Raw genomic sequence first — 24157 nt, 5'->3', positions numbered from 1 at the left:
AGCGCCTTTAAAAGTCCATATAGACAACATCAACTGAGTTCCCCTGGTGCAGTTTGGAATGTACCTCCTCATAGAGGCTGATGAGATTAGTTTGAAAAAACTAATACCTCACAATCCCATATTGATGCTGGGTCTTGAAGTTATTCTTATTGAGATACTCCATGATAGCATCTATTAGAAAACCCTAAAAGATTTTGCCCACATTAGAGGGTAAACTTACTGGCAGTAGTTTCCGGGCACAGATTTTGTCCCCTTTTTGAATATTGGCACCAAATTTGCTCTGTGGTGCAAACCCTGTTATTATTGAGTACATCAAAAGAAGAACATGGAAGCAAGTAGCCATAAAATAACAAGATATTGAATTCCTCCAGTAATCGAGGGCATATATCATCCGGGTCCAGGGATTTGTCTACTTTAGTGATTTTGAGGCTGCACTGTACTTCCCAATGGGTTAAGCAGAAGACATTTAATGTAGAATTTCATCCTCTCTCACCATTTCACCCAGACTATTTTTGAGGGGGTCGACACTATCATTTTTGAGTTTCTTACAGTTCATGTAGTTGAATATTTTTGAATTATTTTTAGTTTCTGTGGTCATTAGCCTTTCTGTCTCATTCTTTGCTGCCTTGATTTTTTTGTGTTTTTTTACACAGTTTATTTTTTTTCTACAATTAATTCCTCATCGCTACCTTCTTGTTTTAATTTTCTAAATCCTTTCTTTTTTACATTTATTGTGCCCCTCTATTTGGCTTTAGTGGTTTCCTCCTATTTGTATAATTTGTGTTTATTAATTTAAGCCTCTGCTCTTTCTAGGATTTTCAGTCAAACGGGCAGTCCTAAAAGTGACTGACAGCCTTCTTAATATAAGTGTGCATGCAGAGACAGCTGTCAGTCACTCATAGCACCGCCCATTGGACCGAAAATCTCAGAAAGAACTGATGTTTAAATGGTCAAAACACGAGTTATACTGAATCTTTTCTCACACAAAACTATATATCAATCTGCTCAGCCACCCCTTCTCTATAGCAAGGTGTCTGCAGATTGGACTGCATTCTCATGGTGTCAAGTTCCCTTTAATAAAAATAAATGATTACTGGATCGTATGCACAATATTAATAACCTTTACTGAGTATACTACCTTACAGACAATCAAAGCTGAATTAATTCATTAATTTCTGTATTCTTATTGTTGCTCATTGAAATAAATCTGCAGTAATGTGATCAATGGTGGCGATCTATGCATCGGAAAGACTTTTTTGTATCTATCGGTCAACTTAGGACACTTTCCTTGTACCGCCTGACCAAGGACTAAATAAAACCAGAAATTGATGTAAATATTGATAATTAAAGGTGACGCAGTGTTTGATGTCAGGGAGGAATAAGACTGAAAGGTAGCATGAAGCTGTGTGACTCATCCTCTCATTATGTTGGGATAGTGAGGTTGAACATTGAGACTGCTTATCTTATTATGCAGTCAATGTTTAATTGTTTAACCCCTTAGTGACAGAGCCAATTAGCAGCTTAATGACGAAGCCAATTTTTAAAATTCTGACCACTGTCACTCTATGTGGTTATAACTCTGGAATGCTTCAACGGATCCCACTGATTCTGAGATAGTTTTTTCGTGACATATTGTACTTCATGTTAGTGGTAAAATTTCTTCAATATGACTTGTGTTTATGAAAAAAATGGAAATATGGTGAAAATTTTGCAATTTTCAAACATTGAATCTTTATGCCCTTAAATCAGAGAGATACGTCACACAAAATAATAAATAACATTTCCCACATGTCTACTTTACATCAGCACAATTTTGGAAACAAATTTTTTTTTTCTTAGGACGTTATAAGGGTTAAAAGTTGACCAGCAATTTCTTATTTTTCCAACAAAATTTGCAAAACTATTTTTTTAGGGACCACCTCACATTTGAAGTGAGTTTGGGGTGTCAATATAACAGGAAATACCCAAAAGTGACACCATTCTAAAATCTGCACCCCTCATGGAGCGCAAAACCACATTCAAGAAGTTTATTAACCCTTCAGGTGTTTCGCGAGAACTAAAGCAATGTAGAAGAAAAAATTGAACTTTTTACTTTTTTCACAAAAAAATTTACATTGGCACTAATTTTTTTATTTTCACAAAGGTATCAGGAGAAAATGGACCACAAAATTTGTTGTGCAATTTCTCCTGAATACACCGATACCCCATATGTGGGGGAAAGCCACTGTTTGGGTGCATGGTAGGGCTCAGAAGGGAGGGAGCACCATTTGACTTTTTGAACGCAAAATTGACTGGAATCAATGATAGCACCATGTCACATTTGGAGACCCCCTAATGTACCCAAATAGTGGAAACTCCCCAATTCTAACTCCAACCCTAACCCCAACACACCCCTAACCCCAACCGTAACCACAACCCTAACCCCAACACACCCCTAACCCTAATCCCAATCTGAACCACAACACACCCCTCACCCTAATCCCAACCCTAACCACAACACACCCCTAATCCTAACCATAACCCTAACCACAAACCTAACTCCAGCACACCCCTAACCCTAATCCCAACCATAACCCTAACCACAAACCTAACCTAACGCACCCCTAACCCTAGCCCTAACCCTAACTTTAGCCCAACTCACTTTAGCCCAACTCGAACGCTAATGGAAATAATTTTTTTTTATTTCATTATTTTTCCGTATCTAAGGGGGTGATAAAAGGGGGTTTTATTTACCTTTTTTATTTTGCTATTTTCTCCTGGAAGAAGACGCCGGGGGACATCTTGGGGGCATTCCTGGGCTCCAGAGGTACAGGGGGGGGGGGCGATCAGGGACACTATTTCTCTCTCCTTTGATGTGTGATCAAATTAAATGGAAAATCAGAATTTTTTTCTTGCGGTCGCTGTTATACGGTTAATAATGGCGATCGCAACACCAAGGTTGGTAAAAACCGACCCGAATCATGTTCTCTGGCGTCTCAGCTACTCCCGGTAGCCGAGACTCGGGACAAATTCCGACTCTGGGGGATGCTATACACTTTCTCCACAGTGCCGTTAATTAACTGTGCTGTGGTTTAAGTACCCTTAATTGCCGCCGTGAAAATATGTATCGGCAGTCGTTAAGGGCCTAATGTATTAGGCACGAAAGTCTCTGTAAGGCACCGTACAGGCCATATATTAGTGATTGAGAACGGTAAAGTAAATATATAAGGTTTAGTAATTACATCACGCTTCCTTGACAAACAAACATATTTCCATTTTTCTGCTTTGTTATGTTTGTTTTGTTGTTCACTTTTGTACAAGCAATAACAGAAATTGCAGCCATACTGTATTGATTGTTTGTGTTTCTCTCCAAAAAACTTAAGAGAGACGTTACTTATTGATCACTAAAATCACTGCTGTTCATTCAGATGTAGTTATAAATTGGGAAATGATAATTTTCAGGTCTTATTTATGTCATAATTGGTCAAAATTAGAAAAAGTGAATTTATGGCTTCTGAGCCCCAAAAATCATTGATAACTTAAAGGGGTTGTTCCACGAACAAAGTACACTTTAATCAATAGATCTTGTAATAAAAATTATAGTAATTTCACAATTCGATGTTTTAATAAAATGTTCCTGTGCTGAGATAATCTTATAAATCTGCCCCTGCTGTGTACTGTGTGATGGCTGTGTCTGACCGTACAGGAACATGGTCTGATCACAGCACAGCTCCTGGGCAGGGGAGGAAGCAAAAGAGAGTATACAGACAGGACAGCATGGGGTCACAGCTGCTGATTTCTGTAAGGAAAAACATTTTCCTGCCTGTAAATCATGTTTTACTGCACAGAAAGAATTATCTGTGATCCCCTCCTGCCATGTCTGTATACTCTCTTTTGTGTACTCCATGATCAAAAGCTGCAGTATATCCAACCACGTTCTTACATGGTCGAACACATCCGTTACATAGGAGCACATTTTAAAGATCGTCTCGGGACTGGAACATTTTTTTAAAATGGATACAAGTGTGGAACAGATTTTTATTCTAAGATCTATTAATTAATCTATTACCGTACTTTGTTCCTGGTACAAGCTGTTTAAGAAAAGACTGTGATGGAACAATATGTTGTCATATGGATTAGTAAATGAATAGAATTGATTTGTTGATTAATAACTAACTTAACATTTACCTTGTTCTGTAGTGCAGTCGATTTCATGTGCATTTTCAGTGTCTTGAAGAGTCTTTCTGTGTAGCACCCTAGGGAAATTAGAAATCGAATAATTTGCATTTATTAATTGGGTATAGCTAAGATGGTCACAACTCCACTTTGTCATTTAAAAAAAAAATAGTTATAGCAAAGCAGATAAATACCAGCATCTAGGTATGTAATTTTTGACACGATTACAAGTATTGGTGATAACTTATTTGCTGTCATAAATGTCTGACCACCGGAGATCACACTGCTGAGTCCCTAAGTAATGCCAGGAACAGAGAAGTGGCTGGGTACCAAAACGTTTTGGCTGCTTATAAACAGGTCGCTCTCAATTACAATCTATGTGGATTTGGCTATTTCCATCCATATTGGATTGGTGACAATCCTAACTCGAAGCCCTTTCCTGATCAGACATTTATAGTATAATTATGGAAAATTGACAAATTCCATGTAGTAAGAGCGTTTTTCTGTATTGTGAGCAATTAAAGGGAACCTGTCACCCCCAAAATCGAAGGTGAGCTAAGCCCACCAGCATCAGGGGCTTATCTACAGCATTCTATAATGCTGTAGATAAGCCCCCGATGTATCCTGAAAGATGAGAAAAAGAGGTTAGATTATACTTACCCAGGGGCGGTCCCGGTACAATGGGCGTCGCGGTCCGGGGCCTCCCATGTTCTTACGATGACGTCCTCTTCTTGTATTCACGCTGTGGCTGCGGCGCAGGCTTACTTTGTCTGCCCTGTTGAGGGCAGAGCAAAGTACTGCAGTGCACAGGCATCGGGAAAGGTCAGAGAGGCCCAGCACCTGCGCACTGCAGTACTTTGCTCTGCCCTCAACAGGGCAGACAAAGTATGCCTGCGCCGGAGCCGCAGCGTGAAGACAAGAAGAGGGTGTCATCTGATGAAGATAGGAGGCGCCAGAGCGGACCGCGACGCCCATTGGACTGGACCATAGCGGGACTGCCCCTGGCTGAGTATAATCTAACCTCTTTTTCTCATCTTTTAGGATACATTGGGGGCTAATCTACAGCATTCCAAAATTCTGTAGATAAGCCCCTGATGCTGGAGGGCTTAGCTCACCTTCGATTTTGGGGGTGACAGGTTCCCTTTAAGATGAACATTTTAAAAAGGTAAAACTGTAAAACAAAAATTCTGCTTCTTTTCTCTCAGAAATGTGTGGTAAGCTATAACACATGGTCATTTTTTATTTTTTTAGGAATTCCTTTTTATCCTGTTCCTACCACATCAATTCCTGTGGGACCAACTGCTGGAAATATAAAAGGCAAGAAATTACCATTCTCAGTAAAACTATTATCACCTACATTATTTAACAACACAGTGTTACTTACTCTTGTTTTCATATCTGTTTTTTTCTCCCAGATTGTAGATTTATTATATGAAATATCAATATAGGGAATGGCAAATCAAATAGGTTGAATGTCTTTATATATATATAGGTTTGCATCTGTTTATTTTTCTATTAGACCTTCCTTCAAATTCTAAAGACATTTTCATTTGATAGTAAAGGTTTTTGGTATTACATCTGAATCATTGTGACACATATCTGATATTTTTCCTGAAACAGAAACGCTGGTGATCATCAACTGATGGACAGATTAAAGATTAGCTGTCATTTTAGTTTTTATTTCCATAAATCGATAGTACACACGAAAATGAGAAATGTTGTGTAATCTGTCTTATTAGTGATGGACACAGCTTTCTCCTTCTGTCTGATCATTTATTCTCAAAATGTTCAATTCAGGACTAAAATCTGCACCAACTGAGATCTCCTATCTTAGTAATTTGGAAATCTGTCTTTACTGATGTACTATTGATTTATGAAACAACAATTTAAATTATGGTTGCTCTCTAACCCTTGTGATAACCACAGAAAACAGAAGGACTCAACTGCACGAGATCACACATATAGTGGGGAAAATAAGTATTTGATACAGTGCCGATTTTGCAAGTTTTCCCACCTACAAAGAATGGTGAGGTCTGTAATTTTTATTGTAGGTACACTTAAACTGTGCGACGGAATCTAAAATTAAAGAGCAGAAAATCACATTGTATGACTTTTAAATAATTAAATTACATTTTATTGCATGAAATAAGTATTTGATCACCTACCAACCAGCAAGAATTCTGGCTCTCATAGACCTGTTAGTTTTTCTAACAGGTCTCTTTCTCTGCCCTCCTACTCTGCACTCATTATCTGTATTAATTGTACCTGTTTGACCTCGTTACCTGTATAAAAGACACCCTGCCAACACAATCAATCACACTCAAGCCTCTTCAACATGTCCAAGATCAAAGAGCTGTCTAAGGACACCAGGGACAAAATTTTAGACCTGCACAAGGCTAGGATGGGCTACAGGACAATTGGACAATAGACAAGAAGCTTGGTGAAAAATCAACAACTGTTGGCAAAATTATTAGAAAATGGAAGAAACACTAGATGGCTGTCAATCTTCCTCAGTCTGGGGCTCCATCGCCTTGTGGTGTAAGGATGATTTTGAGAAAGGTCAGGACTCAGCCCAGAACTACACAGGTGGATCTGGTCAATGACCTGAAGAGAGCTTTGACCACAGTCTTAAACATTACTGTTAGTAACCTCCTTCCCTCAGTAAGAGCACTGAAGATAGGTCATGACTGGGTCTTCCAGTATAACAATGACCCGAAACACACAGCCAGGGTAACTAAGGAATGGTTCTGTACGAAGCATTTCAAGATCCTGGAGTGGCCTAGCCAGTCTCCAGACCTGAACCCAACAGAAAATATTTGGAGGGAGCTGAAACTCAATGTTGCCCAGTGACAGCCTCAAAACCTGAAAGATCTGGAGAAGATCTGTATGGAGGAATGGGCCAAAATCCCTGCTGCAGTTTGTGCAAACTCGGTCAAGAACTACAGGAAACGTCTAACCTCTGTAATTGCAAACAAAGGTTTCTGTACAAAATATTAAGTTCTGTTTTTCTATTATATCAAATACTTACTTTGTGCAATAAAATGCAAATTAATTATGTAAAAATCATACAATGTGATTTTCAGAAATTTTTTTTTAGATTCTGTCTCTCACAGTTGAAGTGTACCTACAATAAAATTTACACACCTCTCCATTCTTTGTAGGTGGAAAAACTTGCAAAATTGGCAGTGTATCAAATACTTATTTTCCCCACTGTATATTGTGTGCAGAATTATTAGGCAAAATGTATTTTTTATGTCTAATTTTATTAGTGAACTACACTGCTGTCAAGTCAGTCCAAAAGTTTATGAAACCTCAAACCTGAATATTTAAAAAAGTAAAAGCGAGGTTTTGTCTTTCTTAGCAGAGTATCTAAGTGTGCATAATTATGCAACTAAATGAGAAAACGTAAATGTTCCCATCTCAATCTTTTATTTTCACATTAAAATGAGAATAATAAACAAACAACTAAAAATGTACAAATTTAAATTTCTGACAAAAAATATCAATAACCAAAATAGCCTCCCTTTTTTACAATGGTGGCCACCATTTTACCGAAGTCCACCTCTTTGCAAACCATGGAAAGCGCGGGGGCTCCGTGCTTTCACAAAATGTTGGCGGAGCCCCCACACCTCCGGACACCCTGTCCTCCCAGCCTGGAGTCCTCAGCATTTCCCCACTCCTGCCCCCGCCAGCTTCCTGCAGCAGCAACCCTGTCTCCTGGGACACACTAATTATGCTACGATTAAGAGCTCGAAACGCGTCAGTTGTTCTCTTTCCGTGTGCTGGATTTTTTTATGTTTTTCAAGAATAAAAAAGTGGGTTTTTTTACATTTTCCATATTTACGGGAGTGCTGGATTTCCTCCATTTTTCCTGTTGATTATTTGTAAGAAAATGTGGTGGTTCTGTGATCACACCTAAATATAATAATAATAATAATAATAATAATTTTTATTTATATAGCGCCAACATATTCCGCAGCGCTTTACAGTTTAACAGTTTCAAACACAACAGTCATAGGTAACAATGTTAACAATACAGTAATAAAGCAAAATAAGACAAAATAAGACGATATAAGACGACCCTGCTCGTGAGAGCTTACAATCTACAATGAGGTGGGGGAGATACAAAGTACAGGTGTGTATTTACAATGATGTATTTACAATGATGGTCCAGCCATCTTCAGGGGGTGGGGGGTCGATGGAGATAGTGAATGGGCTACACACACACACACACAAACATAAAATGACTGATTAGGGAACGTGATAGGCCGCTCTGAACAAATGAGTTTTGAGCGAGCGCCTAAAACTATGCAAGTTGTGGATGGTCCTAATATCTTGGGGTAGAGCATTCCAGAGGATTGGCGCAGCACGGGAGAAGTCTTGGAGTCGGGAGTGGGAGGTACGGATTAGTGCAGAGGTTAGTCGAAAGTCGTTTGCAGAGCGCAGCGGTCGGCTAGGCCGATAGACAGAAATGAGGGAGGAGATGTAAGGGGGTGTCGCACTGTGGAGAGCTTTGTGGGTGAGAACAAGTACTTTGAATTGTATCCTGTAATGAATGGGCAGCCAGTGTAACGACTGGCGAAGAGCGGACACGTCCGAGTAACGATTAGCCAGATGGACGACCCTAGCTGCTGCATTAAGGATAGACTGGAGAGGGGAAAGTCGCGTGAGGGGGAGGCCAATTAATAGAGAGTTGCAGTAGTCCAGACGGGAGTGGATTAGGGCGACAGTGAGAGTTTTTGTGGTCTCCATGGTGAGAAAAGGGCGTATTCTAGAGATGTTCTTTAGGTGTAAGCGGCATGAGCGGGCAAGAGATTGTATGTGGGAGGTGAAGGAGGGATCGGAGTCAAACATAACACCCAGACAGCGTGCCTGCTGCCTAGGCGTTATTATGGTGCCACCCACGGAGAGGGAAATGTCAGATTTAGGGAGGCTAGTAGAAGGCGGGAGCAGAAGAAGTTCAGTTTTGGAGAGGTTGAGTTTCAGATAGAGAGCGGACATGATGTTAGAGACTGCAGACAGACAGTCAGTGGCGTTCTGTAGTACAGCGGGGGTAAGGTCAGGGGCTGACGTGTATAGTTGTGTGTCATCAGCATAAAGATGGTACTGAAAGCCAAATCTGCTGATGGTCTGTCCAATTGGGGCCGTGTAGAGGGAGAAGAGAAGGGGGCCAAGGACTGAGCCCTGAGGTACCCCGACAGTGAGAGGAAGAGGAGATGAAGTGGAGCCAGAGAACAGAACACTGAAGGAGCGTTCAGAAAGATAGGAAGAGAACCTGGAGAGAGCAGTGTCCTTAATGCCTAGTGACTGGAGCCTAGAGAGTAGGAGAGGGTGGTCAACAGTGTCGAAAGCTGCAGAAAGATCGAGGAGAATGAGCAGAGAGTGGTCACCGTTACATTTTGCTGTCAGAAGGTCATTGGTCACCTTGATGAGTGCAGTTTCTGTTGAATGTAGGGGGCGGAACCCGGACTGTGAAGGGTCTAGGAGGGAATGAGTGGAGAGGTAACGGGTAAGGCGGGAGTAGACTAGGCGCTCCAGGAGTTTTGAGATGAAGGGGAGATTGGAGACCGGTCTGTAGTTGTTTGCGCATGATGGGTCAAGGGTGGGTTTTTTTAGTAATGGAGTAATGATAGAGTGTTTGAAGGAAGAGGGGAAAATGCCAGAGGAGAGGGAGAGATTAAAGATTGTAGTTAGGTGAGTTGTGACGACTGGAGAGAGAGACTGGAGGAGGTGTGAGGAAATGGGGTCGGTGGTGCATGTAGTTGGACGAGAGGAGCTTGGAGACTTCTTCTTCTGTGATGGGATCAAATGTGGAGAGTGAGCCAGGGGAGATGCAGGGAGGAATGGGAGTCATTGCACTTGGTGTCTGGGAGCGGATTTCCTGACGGATAATGTCTATTTTCTCTATAAAGTGGGAGGCCAGGTCATCAGCACAAATGTCTGTGATAGGGGCTTGTGCTTTTGGCCTGAGGAGGGAGTGAAAGGTGTCAAAAAGTTTCTTGGGGTTGTTGGATAGTGATGAGATCAGAGTGGTGAAGTAGGTCTGTTTGGCAAGGTGAAGGGCAGAGTTATAGGTCCTTAACATAAATTTGAAGTGTATGAAGTCTTCTGGGGTGCGAGTTTTCCTCCATAAGCGTTCAGCACACCTGGAGCATCACTGGAGAAATCGGGTTTGCGATGTGAGCCAGGGCTGTTTCACTCTGTGTTTGGAGGTTCTGAGGGTGAGGGGAGCTACTTGGTCTAGGATGCTTCTAAGAGTGTCGTTGTAGTGATGTACCGCCAGATCAGGACATGAAAAAGAGGAGATTGGGGACAGTGATGAGTGTAAGGAGTCTGAAAGTGTATGAGGGTTAATGGTATGTAGATTTCTGAATGTGTGGTAGGTAGGAGGGTACTGGGGTGGGCGAGGAGTTGTGAGTGTGAAGGAGAGAATGTTGTGGTCAGAGAGGGGAAGCGGTGAGTTATCTAGGTAAGAGATTGAACAGAGTCGGGCAAAGACCAGGTCCAGGGTGTTACCGTCTTTGTGTGTTTCAGAGGTTAAGAGCTGTGAGAGGCCTAGGGAAGTGGTTAGTGTTAGAAGCTGGGATCTTAGCAATTACAAGAGTGCTGCATCTCTCTGTGAGACTTCTAACAATTTCTGACTGTTCAGAGTCCGTTAAATGCCAATTTTGTCCTGAGGAACAATCTGCCTTATGTCGGGGTCACACTTGCGAGTTCAATGCGAGAAACTCGCATATCAATACCCGGCACTGCCGCCGGCACTCAGGAACGGAGCGTTCGGCTGCATAGAAAAACATGCAGCCGCACACTCTGGTCCCTAGTGCCGGCGGCAGTGCCGGGTAGTAATGCGAGAGACTCGTGCGAGTTTCTGACATTGAACTTGCAAGTTTGACCCCGGCTTAATAATTCTGCACACATTAATAAAGGGTGCCGGATATCCCTAGTCCTCATCCTCCCTTATTGCACAAATACACATCACCTGATCTGCTACATCCAATAAACTTTCAGGTTTACCCAGCTTGGAGTTAAAAATCTGCATAAAATGATGATATGCTTGAATGTACTCACATGGCAAAGCTGAGTCCAGAAGAGTGGGAACTACAATTTGCAGAATTCTCTCTTACCTCTGTCTAATGTGAATGGGGGTCACAAGAGGAGGTACTCCTTTCTGTGGAGGGGGTTATTCGGACACTGTGTACAAGCAACTGTAAAAGTGCATTGGTTTGTACTATCTTGGCTAGCGGTAAAACAAAGTACCCTAAAAACCCAAACCTGTTTTGACATTAGAAAGAAGATATCTGAGTACGGTACAGGATCTTTTGCAATTTTGAAAAATAATATGACTCTCCTAAAAAATCGCTGTGTTATCTTGTATGATTATACATGTTGTTCTTGCTGACAGGTTGCAGTTGTACAGGAGCTGGAGCACTGAGCAATAATTGTGACCCAGTGACAGGACAGTGTCCCTGCCGTGTAGGATTCCGGGGAACAGCTTGTGATACGTGTGCTCCTGGATACTTCCATTATCCATTCTGTCAAAGTAAGTCTACAACTTATCATCATATTACAACCATAAAAAAATTAGTCCAGTAGGTTCTCTATACGGTGTTATCCATAGCAGCTTCTCCTGTATTGTGGTCAGGAGTATCACTACGAGAAGGGGCAGTGAGCATGGAGAGGATAGATTGGTGAGGTGATCCGAGTCAGTGACTGAGCATGCAGAGGATAGATTGGTGAGGTGATCCGAGTCAATAACTGAGCATGGAGAGGATAGATTGGTGAGTTGATCGGAGTCAGTGACTGAGCATGGAGAGGATAGATTGATGAGGTGATCGGAGTCAGTGACTAAGCATGGAGAGGATAGATTGGTGAGGTGATCGGAGTCAGGGACTGAGCATGGAGAGGATAGATTGGTGAGGTGATCAGAGTCAGGGACTGCGCATGGAGAGGATAGATTGGTGAGGTGATCGGAGTCAGGGACTGAGCATGGAGAGGATAGATTGGTGAGATGATCAGAGTCAGGGACTGAGCATGGAGAGGATAGATTGGTGAGGTGATCAGAGTCAGTGACTGAGCATGCAGAGGATAGATTGGTGAGGTGATCTGAGTCAGGGACTGAGCATGGAGAGGATAGATTGATGAGGTGATCGGAGTCAGGGACTGAGCATGGAGAGGATAGATTGATGAGGTGATCGGAGTCAGGGACTGAGCATGGGGAGGATAGATTGGTGAGGTGATCAGAGTCAGGGACTGAGCATGGAGAGGATAGATTGATGAGGTGATCGGAGTCAGGGACTGAGCATGGAGAGGATAGATTGGTGAGGTGATCGGAGTCAGGGACTGAGCATGGAGAGGATAGATTGGTGAGGTGATCTGAGCAGGGGCGGCTCCAGGTTTTTGAGGGCCCCGGGCGAAAGAGTCTCAGTGGGCCCCCCCCCTTTAACACATACCCCGATTTATGATGCACAGATACGGCAGAGAAATGTATAGTACAATGCCAGATTTCACTTCTTACATGACTGACAGCTATTGTAAATTCTGCAGTGTATATATACAGGACAGGATGAGTGGTACTGTGCAGTGTATATATAGAGGAGGAGTGGTACTGTGCAGTGTATATACAGGACTGGAGGAGTGGTACTGTGCAGTGTATATATACAGAACAGGAGGAGTGGTACTGCGCAGTGTATATATACAGAACAGGAGGAGTGGTACTGTGCAGTGTATATATACAGAACAGGAGGAGTGGTACTGTGCAGTGTATATATACAGGACAGGATGAGTGGTACTGTGCAGTGTATATATACAGGAGGAGTGGTACTGTGCAGTGTATATATACAGGACTGGAGGAGTGGTACTGTGCAGTGTATATATACAGAACAGGAGGAGTTGTACTGTGCAGTGTATATATACAGGACAGGATGAGTGGTATTGTGCAGTGTATATATACAGGAGGAGTGGTACTGTGCAGTGTATATATACAGGACAGGATGAGTGGTATTGTGCAGTGTATATATACAGGAGGAGTGGTACTGTGCAGTGTATATATACAGGACAGGATGAGTGGTATTGTGCAGTGTATATATACAGGAGGAGTGGTACTGTGCAGTGTATATATACAGGACAGGATGAGTGGTACTGTGCAGTGTATATATACAGGACAGGAGGAGTGGTACTGTGCAGTGTATATATACAGGACTGGAGGAGTGGTACTGTGCAGTGTATATATACAGAACAGGAGGAGTGGTACTGTGCAGTGTATATATACAGGACAGGATGAGTGGTATTGTGCAGTGTATATATACAGGAGGAGTGGTACTGTGCAGTGTATATATACAGGACAGGATGAGTGGTACTGTGCAGTGTATATATACAGGACAGGATGAGTGGTATTGTGCAGTGTATATATACAGGAGGAGTGGTACTGTGCAGTGTATATATACAGGACAGGATGAGTGGTACTGTGCAGTGTATATATGCAGGACTGGAGGAGTGGTACTGTGCAGTGTATATATACAGGACAGGAGGAGCGGTACTGTGCAGTGTATATATACAGGACAGGAGGAGCGGTACTGTGCAGTGTACTGAGTCAGGGACTGAACATGGAGAGGATAGATTGGTGAGGTGATCGGAGTCAATCACCTCTGTGCACTGTAATAGACTAGTGGTGATAAACTGGAGAGCGGCATGTATAATCTATGTGCATGGAGACAACTGGAAAGGCTGTAGTGTCCTCTCCAAGAGTCTGTGTAGTGTTACCAGGTGTCCCTGCAGCTTCATACTATCCTTAGGGCCAATGCTAGTTTTTCTGCTGCCTGAGGCAAAACTTGAAGTGACATCCCTCCCCGCAGTGCCATTTAAACCTGCAGTGAACAAATGCTATAACATCATTGTTTTTGGTTTTGCTTTTAAGGTATTCATTCAATAGTATTTTGTCCCTTTTGGGGACTTTAATCTGCAATTCTAGGAGTTGTTACCATTCATGACCAGGCTCCAAACCATACAGGGACCACAGTAGTATTTGGATGCAGGCAGTATCATAGGTAATGCCCCTTAGCCCCTATATATGGCATGATGGCCCATAGATCCTTATACACAGTATGATGCCCCATAGCACTCATATACAAAGTATGATGGGCCATAGTGCCCTATACACAATGGAATTCCCAATAGCCCCCTTATACACATGAAGCCCCGTAGACCTATATACATTATAATGCACTCATAATACCCCAAATATATACAAAATATGATAGCCCCACAGCTCCCTATAAACCGAATGATGTCTCGCACAGCACCCTACATACAGTATGATGCTCCCTAGCCTCCTATGTACAATATGGTTGCATCCACAGCTCCATATGTACAGAATAAACTCAGTCCCCCTACATACAGTATGATGTCCCCAATAGCTTTCTATGTACAGTATTATTGCCACACAGCCCACTTATGTAAAGTAAGATGGACCCCACAGCTTGTTATATATACAGTATTATGGCACCAACGCCCCATTATATAAGAGTATGATGCCCCACTGCTTCCTATATACAGTGTCATGGCCTCCAAAGTACCCAATATGCAGTGTAATGTCCCGCATGGCTGCCAGTATACAGTATGATGCCTTTATAACGCCCTATATACAGTATGACGGCCCCCACAGCTTGTTATATACAGTATTATAGCACCAACGCCCCCTTATATAAGACTATGATGCCCCACAGCTCCCTATATACAGTATGATGGCCCCACAGTACAAACCCCTATTTGATGCCACTACAGCCAGCTGTATAGTAATAAGACCAAAAACTTATACTCACCTAATTCTGTTCCCCATTCTCCACAACCAGTCTCCTCTTCTATCTTGTCTCACAGGGGGTGTGATGCAGAGATATCATTTCTCCATCTGAGATCTTCTGTGTAACGCCAGCCTTCATAAGGCCGCAGGCTGGAAGTAGCCTGCCGGAGTAAGTGGCGGTGTAGGCAGGTGATGGCTCTCCACTCTGCCACAGCTCCTGTTAAGTGTTGCAGGCTGATGTGGCTCACACCCAGAAAAGCCCTTCAAAATGCAGCCCCCTGAGAGTAACCTCATACGATAATGTCTGTAAAGCGCTGTGGAATTAATGGCGCTATATACGTGAGTTAACTAAACCACTGCTTGAGGCGAGATACTCATCTCATCTAACGGCTGAAGTGGCTCTGACTACATTCATTAGTATAACGTGGGTCCATATGATTCCATTTTACAAAATGATTCCCATCTAGAAACAACACAGTTGTTCTTCATTCATTGTGCAGATCCATAATAAAATGAACATCTTGGAAAACAGCAAGTTCATCCTGCTCAAACCTTTCATTGACAGAATCCGCCATAATACAAGCATCATCACAGTACAAAAGGTTGACTTTCACGCTCTGATAAAATTTGATTTACGACAGGGTCCAATGTGTGAGTCAGGCAGGAATTTCTCGCAATCACAGACACAATGGAATTCTCATACACTGTCATATTGTCCAAAGGTCAAAAAACGTCCTATTTTATAATACTGTACTGTGACCTATTTTGGGGCGAGTCCACACACGTATTTCTTTGTAACATTCATTTTCCCTTTAACGAAACTAAATTGATTCATTTTTTTTTACAACAAGAAGTGAGATAAAATATTTTAAAAAGTTTTAATTAATTACAAAAATTTCGAATGTTCTGAATATATAGCTATTTAGTATGCAGAGAGCTAACAAAACCTAACACTGGAGACATCAGTACGGGTAGAGAATGTAATGTGTTATATGTCTGCCATGTTTTCCTGTCTCCTCTTCCAGCTTCATAATGATGGATTTATTTTGTAGTAGAATGGGCATATTTTAGAGCTGAATTCCTTTATTGTTGACATTGTAACTAATTTCCTGTCAGTGTCATAAAATAAAAATGATATTTTTTCTATGTTTAAAGGCCATTTCCTTTGATTGTTTAGGGTGTGCTTGCAATCCTGAAGGCGTTATCCCTGAGGTATGCAGCCCTACAGGAAAGTGCCTGTGCAAGCTGAGAGTCGAGGGGGCACAATGTGACCAGTGCCGGCCAGGCTACCATTCCTTTCCAACCTGTAAAGGTTAGTTTCTTTATCGATATAATATATGAGTTTCAACCATATATAGTATTTTCAGCTGAAGTAAAAAGCCATGAGTGCAATATCAGATGTACCAAATGTATGGAGCTGTGCCTCACAAAAATGTAGGAGACACTACAGTCCCTTTACTCCTCTGACTGCTGACCATTGGGCTTACTGAGAGTCAGACTCCCACTGATCTGATATTATTGGCCTATCCTAAGGGTAGACATTAGGATGCTTTACTGTTGGCCTAACATTGGTCTCAAGGTAGCACTCACCTTTTCTTCTCCAGATATTCATTCTTCCAGATGTCTCAAATAGTTTGAAAAAGCTCTTCATCAGAGAAAATAGCTTTACTCCATTCCTCTGCAGTCCAATCCCTGTACTTGCTTCAGATAGTCAGTCTGTCCTTGATGTTTTTCTTGTAGAGAGATGGCTTCTTTGACACTAGGCCAGCTTACAAAAGCCTTTGCCTGCTGCCATTTCTGTGCAAACTCTGAGCAACTGATGTTGAACCAATCGTATAGCTCAGTCCTCTTTAGGTGATAGTCTGGCACTTGCTAGACTTTCTTGGGTGCCTTCAAATCTTGACAGCAATTAAATCTCTCTTTTGGAAGTGCTTGATGATTCAATTAATGGTTGATTTAGGGACAATCTTGTAAACAACAATGTTAGGCTACTTTCACACTTACATCTTTTTGAAGACGTTGCAATGCGTCATTCTGTACAAAAAACGCATCCTGCAAAGTTGCCCGCAGGATACGTTTTTTGCACATAATAGACTTGTATTACCGACGCATTGCAACGTGTGGACACACGTTCCATACATCATGCACTGGATGCGTCGGTAATTGGCGGACCGTTGTCACAAAAAAAACGTTCAATGTAACTTTTTTTTTGTGCGACGTGTCCGCCATTTTCGACCACGCATGTGCGGCCGAAACTCCACCCCCTCCTCCCCGGAACTCATAATGGGCAGTGGATGCGTCTGAAAACTGCATCCGCTGCCCACGTTGTGCACTATTTGCACAACGTACGTCGGGCCGACGGTTTGCGACGGCCCCTTACCAACGGAAATGTGAAAGAGTCCTTACTCCTTATATCTGTAAAGCCATTTCCATGCAAAACAGTGATGAATGCATGTGTTTCCTTGAGCTTACCCTGGTTTACAGAAGATGACAATTATTTCAAGAACCCTCGCTATTCCCCAGCCTCTCCACTCTACTCCAGTTCAAAACCCTAACTATGACATACAAAGCCATCCGCAATCTTTCTCCTCCATACATCGGTGACCTAGTCTCCCGGTAGTTACCTACACGCAACCTCCGATCCTCACAAGATCTCCTTCTCTACTCCCCTCTTATCTACTCTTCCCACAAGTGTATAAAAAATTTCTCCTGTTCATCCCCCCTACTCCGAAACTCTCTACTCCAGCATATCAGACTTTCGCATACTGTGGAAACCTTCAAAATGAACGTGAAGACCTACATCTTCCGAAAAGCCTATAACCTGCAGTTACACTTATTCCACCCAACCGCTACATGACCAGCTCTGCCCTCACCTACTGTATCCTCACCCATCCCTTGTAGATTTTGAGCCCTTGTGGACAGGGTCCTCCTCTTCCTGTACCAGTCGGTGACTTGTATTGTTCATGATTATTGTACTTATTTTTTATTATCCCTTATTTTTGTTTACCCTTTTTCACATATAAACTGCCATGGAATAAATGGTGCTATAATAATAACTAATAATAATAATGTTAATTTACATGGCAAAGAATGACTTAGCATTTTTTTGCAATTCATCTGATTAATTTTCATAAAAATCTAGAGTTAAAAGGTTTAGCCACTACTTTTTTATTGATAGCCTATCAATAGAATAGACCATCTATATATAATCGGGTGGGTGCGACACCCAGCACCACAGCCAGTAAGCTGATACTACCATCTGGAAGTTCTTGAATTCTGCCGTAACACAGCAACTCCTTCATATCTATAGTGGCCAGAGCTTGGTGCTACAATCCACCTCATTTTGATTATCCTCCCCTATTAATAATTTGTAGTAACCGTCAGGGTCACTATATAAATGATGGTGCTGCAGTGTTCCTGCAGCTTCCAAAAATTGTAAGATGACGTTAACAGTCGAGTGTTGTGAGTGCCTGGTCTCACACTCCCACCAATCAGATATTGGTGGTCTATCCTAAGGATAGGCAATTAATATAAAGCAATTAAGCAATTAATAAAAAAGTAGTGGCCATCCTCTTTAATGGAAATTGCCTCTATAGAAACTGAAGCAGCAAGCTTTGTGAAAACCAAAATTTGCGTCAGTCTAAAATGTTTGACCACAATTGTATGTAAAGTCACACATAACATCTTGTCAGGCCTTGATATACGTTTGACTAAATTGCAAACTTAATTTTCAGACTTTGACCAATTCAACACTGTTTTATTTAATTTATGTTTTTCTTTTAACACTAGAATGTGACTGCGGCACTATTGGTGCCTTAGATCCTTCGTGTGGACCTAATGGAGAGTGTTTCTGCCATCATAACTATGCAGGACAGACATGTAATCAGTGTGCACCAAATTTTTACAACTATCCCATTTGTATAGGTAAGTGTAGCACGGCGGCATTATGGGGTTCTGATAGGAGTCCTAGCCATACAACATCATGTTATAACTCAGACAGAGCAGTACTGCAGATTAGCACACAGACACAACATTGTTTAGGTTTTCTTTAATATGTTTTTGCTTTCATCGCCAATAAAATCTACAGATAGACGAGTCTTCTGAAAAATTACTTTTTGTGAAGTCATCAATTACTTTCCACTTTTGGGGTGTGAGATTATAATTTTTATAGAATGCTGTTGTCGTTTTGTATAGTGTGTATTATTTTTGTATTATGTATTGTTATTTAGGCTGTCAGTGTTCTCCACAAGGATCTTATCAGAGCGCATGTGACCCTGTTACTGGTCAATGTGACTGCCGACCAGGGGTAACTGGGCAGAAGTGTGACAGGTGCTCGTCTGGATTAGATGACTATCCATATTGTCAAGGTATATTCTTATGTATATCGATGTGAGTGAAACACGGCTCAAAAGAGAGAGTTATACAATTTCCCTATTTCTTGATGTAACCTTTTATGGCCATATAGACTGTAATATAAAGAGAAATTGTGCAGTTCATGTGGCAGCGGAAGTGTATAAACAGTTCCTGGGTATGACACTATTACAACAAAATACTTAATACCTGGACTTTGTACATGTGGCATTACAATGATCTGAGTGGTACTCTGCCCTAGGCATGTGAATGGTCATCTTCAAAACAATCCTCTGGCCCCTATGTTGCCGGCAGATTTCAGTGATAAGCTGGATTTAGTGTAGAACTTCAGTGCAAATAGGCTATCCTCAAGGAGGGAGAAAGCTGACTCTGTAATACCATCTATTGGAGAGATTGTAGCTTCCTTTAATGAGTTGCAAGATGACTAGAGACCTATCTGTAGACATCTGGCTATAATGCCTAGTCATATTGCAAGAGTTGATAAAGAGTCAGACCTTGACTTTCAGGATAGCCACTTCCAATAGGTGCTACTAGAAAGACAGTTTTTCTTCACTAGCAGAAAGCTTTTTTTTTTATACTTTTTTCTATGATGCATTGCCTGTTAGAAACCATACTTAACCACCTCATGCAGTCTAATGAATTTTCACAATTAATTTCTCTTTCGGATTCAATAGAATTCCAACATAATAAAAAGTTTCTGTATGGCTTCTCATGAAATGAAAGGCATTCTGTAAGGTCTCATACAAGTTCCCTTACCCTACTGTGTTCATGTAAATGAACCCCTAGATATCTTTATTAATTGAGTATAGTCGTCTAATGTCAAACAGGCATGTTAGGCAATCATCAAAGCAATGACTGACACCCAATTGTCTTCCTCCAGTCCATGTTGGAGACCAGTGCTTCTCAAACTTTTTTCTACTGGGGCCTCACCATGATCAAGATGCTATCTGGATTTCACCATACGAAGCAAAAAATCCATTCTCAAATTAAAAATGTCTATCAATTGTCCGTTTCTGCCTTCTGGACCTAATGGGATGTGAAAATAAGAACAACATGGGTCAATTGTATTGCTAAACTAGAGATTTCTGCAACCATAGAAAGGATAATGCAAATTATACCATCTAGATGTTCCTCACCAACAACTAGAGGTGCCTCACAGCTTGAGAAACATCGTTGTAGAAGAATGATCTTTCTCATTCTCTTTGTACAGTCATATGGAATCATAATGATCGCATTGTACTCAGATCTTGGCAGAATTCGGGCATAATGATAAAAAAGACAGAAAAATTGCCTTAGAGAGAGACGGAAGAAGTAACAGATTCTCAAGAGTTTATTGGTTCTTGACCATAGTCTGTGGTTGTCAGAGAATGCTGAAAGTTATAGTTTCTGTTCTAGACTTGCAGCTATTATGTATCTTTTGTTTTTGTCCAGCATTGTAAGGTTCCTAAAAAAGACATGTTCTGGGGAATTTGCTTTATAGACATTATAACACAAACTGGCTTCTTGGCATATTTCCGGTGTTGTTTCAGACATCTGGGCTCACATCCAGTGCTCTTACTACCAAACTGTTGGATTTTCTTCTTTCCCATGCATTGTCAAGTGTGTGACACTTGTGAGGTACGGTCCTAAGGGAAACAACTAACAGACAAAGGACTTTTGTGAGGTCGACGCTGGCTGCTAGTTTTATAACACAGTTCTCTAGAGATTGTTAATCAAGTCCGCTTTATTACAAACATGCAGTAAACCGTCATGGAAGACTCCTTTATTATACAGAGCAGCAGAGTTCAGTTCCTCTGAAACATTTGGATGGCCTCCATCTTCATTTGTATATAAACCTTATTGTGACCCATGTTATGAATGCTGATATTTATCAACGTGTGATTGTTTTAGGAAGTTTAATGTCTTGTACCAAATGTATTTTAACCAAAGCTAATTTATGGGTTAGAGAGATTCTGTCTTTTTTAAATAAACACAAAGGCATATACTGTAACTTTAAAAAAAAAATGATCAGGAGGGCCTGGTAACCGGTGCCCCACCAATCACCAGAGTGAAGGAACCTTAACTATTTACTCAACACCATTGCCATCTGTCGTTCTCATGTACCACCCTTAAAAGCCTAGTCTCCGTAATACCTCATGCAACTATTTTTCTTGCTAATTCCATAGGAAAAACATCTCCATTAGGCTTCAGTATGACAAAAAAAGGCCTACTGAAGTACAGTATGGGACCTTAGATTTGTATGGAGGGGTCTATTCTGTGGGTGCCGAATGCTCTGCCTATCTGTACTGTATGAACCTGGAATGTGGCCCTTCTAACAAAACTTACAAATGTAGTTGACAAATATTCTGATTTATGTCAGTTTTAGAAGTTAAATAATAAGGTCCAATGTTAAAGGTGTTGACATTGACTAGACTTACTGTATTGATGATCTATCCTAAAGACAGGTAAGCAGTATCAGATTAGTGGGGGTCTGACACCTGGCACCCAACTCCATCAGTCAGCTGTTTTTAATTTTAGAAGCGGACGGTGTAAACCAGCGGACTGGGATATCAAGGGCCCACCAGTAACATCAACTCTGGGGAAGCCCACTCTTCAGCTATGTGCAAATATTACACTTCCCTCATTTACAAATGTATATAATATTAAATTAGATAGTTTGTTAAATAAATGATGAGATGCTACCTTTGTCTGTTCATAGTGAATTAAAGGAGGAGCAAGGGAAATGGCACATAGCTGGGGCACAAAAGTCAATGTAATAAGTAAATACATATATGTACTGTATATATATATATATATATATATATATATATATATATATATATAAAGTAAATACATACATATATGTATGTATATAAAATAATTCCACACTAAATGATATATAGAACAAAAAAACAGTCGGTGTAGTGACAATTAGAAGAAGAGGACAAAAAAACAGACCAACCATTGAATGCCAGTGTAATGAGAAATGTATTAAAACATAAATAACCTTTATTAAGAATCAGGGAGGCAACATTAAGAATTACTAAAATACGGGGGCGCACACCAAGAATTTGTAAAAAATAATAATATATCACAGAGAATTAATTTTACAGAATATGGTACAGTGCCATTAAATGTATAAATCTATATGTAATGTGAAATATCTAATTATCAATATGGTATACATCACTATTAACAAAGTGCAAAACTGCCCAAAGTAAAGTGTCAGTACAAAATCAATGGAAGATAGTGGTGGCTGTACTTACGGTGGCTGTACTTACTGCGCATTAACAAATGGCTGAGGGCTTCCTGCTGAGTGACATTCACTCCGACGCAAGTTTCGGCAATGGCCTTTGTCAGGTGTCACTATAGCTTGGGCACTTTTGCACTTTGTTACTAGTGATATATTCCGTATTGATTATATATTTTACATTATGTATGGGTTTATACATTTACTTGCATTGTACCATATTATGTAAAATTGACTCCCGTCCCTGTGATATACTGTTTTATTTAATAATTCTGGTTGTACGCCCCTGTGTTTTTGTAATAAATAATTAAGGTTATTTATATTATAGTAAATTTAAATTATAGTAATTATTTAAATTATAGTAAATTTCTGGTTACACTGTACGTCAATGGTCCGTCTGTTTTTTGTCCTCTTCTTCACACAGTGAAACAAGTATATTCAGCCAAGTACTGTAGGAAGTTTTATGGCATACTCATTCATTGGGGCCCACCAGATGATTCACCTGCCCACCCTTGGGCCAGTCCAGGCCTGGTGAACAGTGAATGGAACTGAAGAGCACAATGCCTACTATATATTGTGGCTGTTCTCAGGTGCTGCAGATCAGGTTCTTTTCAGTCCAGTAAGAGTTGAGCTGCAGTTCTCTGGAACTGGGACTGTACTGTGAACATTCCCTCTGTTCACTGTTTGCATCCGTCACCACCAGAGCTAATTACAGCTGATTGTTGGATCCCCACAAATCTGATATTGATGACCTATTCCAGGATGGATCATCAATATAGTAAACCTGGACAACCCCTCTAAGCTGGTCATAGTCACAGACGTCATCTACATTCTTGATGCTCATTAATATTTATTGTGTTTTTTACTATAGATGTTAATGGCGAATGTGATCCTGTAGGGACCCTTACATCACAAGCTGTAAGTTCTATTTCATTTTGTTGCCTTCACTTGCACAGTTTTAACATCTCTTATGTAATGACGCCATTTGTTTCTGCAGTAAATGAAACATGAAAGCATTTCTCATGTAGAGCTTGTGTGCAGTATGGAGGGCGATCTCCCAGTCTGGAGACTTCTATTAGGCTACGTTCACATTTGCGGTCGGCGCCGCAGCGTCGGGCGCCGCAGCGTCGCCGCATGCGTCATGCGCCCCTATATTTAACATGGGGGCGCATGGACATGCGTCGCACTTGCGTTTTGCGCCGCATGCGTCCCTGCGGCGCCTGCGTCTGGGCGCAGAGGATGCAGCAAGTTGCATTTTTGCTGCGTCCAAAATCAATGAAAAAAAGGACGCATGCGGCGCAAAACGCAGCGTTGTGCATGCGTTTTGCTGCGTTTTTGTTTGCGTTGTGCGTTGCGGCGCACAACGCAAATGTGAACGTAGCCTTACAACTGCTATATCCTATAGTGCTTGCCGAATAAGCTGCAGCTGATCGGCGCTGCAGCTGCAAGTGTCGCGGCTGTGTCACAGTAACAGCACATGCATGGAGAACCTGTGTGTTGGGCTCTCCATGGATGTGTTGTGACTGTGACACAGCCGCGACACTTGCAGCCACGGCGCCGATCAACTGATCTTCCGGCGTGATCCAGGAAGCCGGGTTCCCTCTGCT

At 41.4% G+C, this 24157-nt stretch overlaps 1 protein-coding gene across 1 annotated transcript in view; it reads left to right on the top strand.

The window, feature by feature from the left end:
* The window catches only part of LAMA3 (laminin subunit alpha 3), a 287589-nt gene that overhangs the window by 117611 nt on the left and 145821 nt on the right, over positions 1-24157 (top strand). Inside the window, exons 11-16 of the mRNA XM_077270374.1 lie at positions 5407-5472; positions 11558-11695; positions 16128-16262; positions 18740-18874; positions 19180-19317; positions 23422-23468. Of these exons, the coding sequence (XP_077126489.1) occupies positions 5407-5472; positions 11558-11695; positions 16128-16262; positions 18740-18874; positions 19180-19317; positions 23422-23468 (659 nt within the window). The remainder of the gene's footprint in view (positions 1-5406; positions 5473-11557; positions 11696-16127; positions 16263-18739; positions 18875-19179; positions 19318-23421; positions 23469-24157) is intronic.

This window comes from Ranitomeya variabilis, chromosome 6 (genome assembly GCF_051348905.1).
Source record: "Ranitomeya variabilis isolate aRanVar5 chromosome 6, aRanVar5.hap1, whole genome shotgun sequence".
Taxonomy (NCBI): Eukaryota; Metazoa; Chordata; class Amphibia; order Anura; family Dendrobatidae; genus Ranitomeya; species Ranitomeya variabilis.
This window is presented reverse-complemented; position numbering and strand designations above follow the sequence as displayed.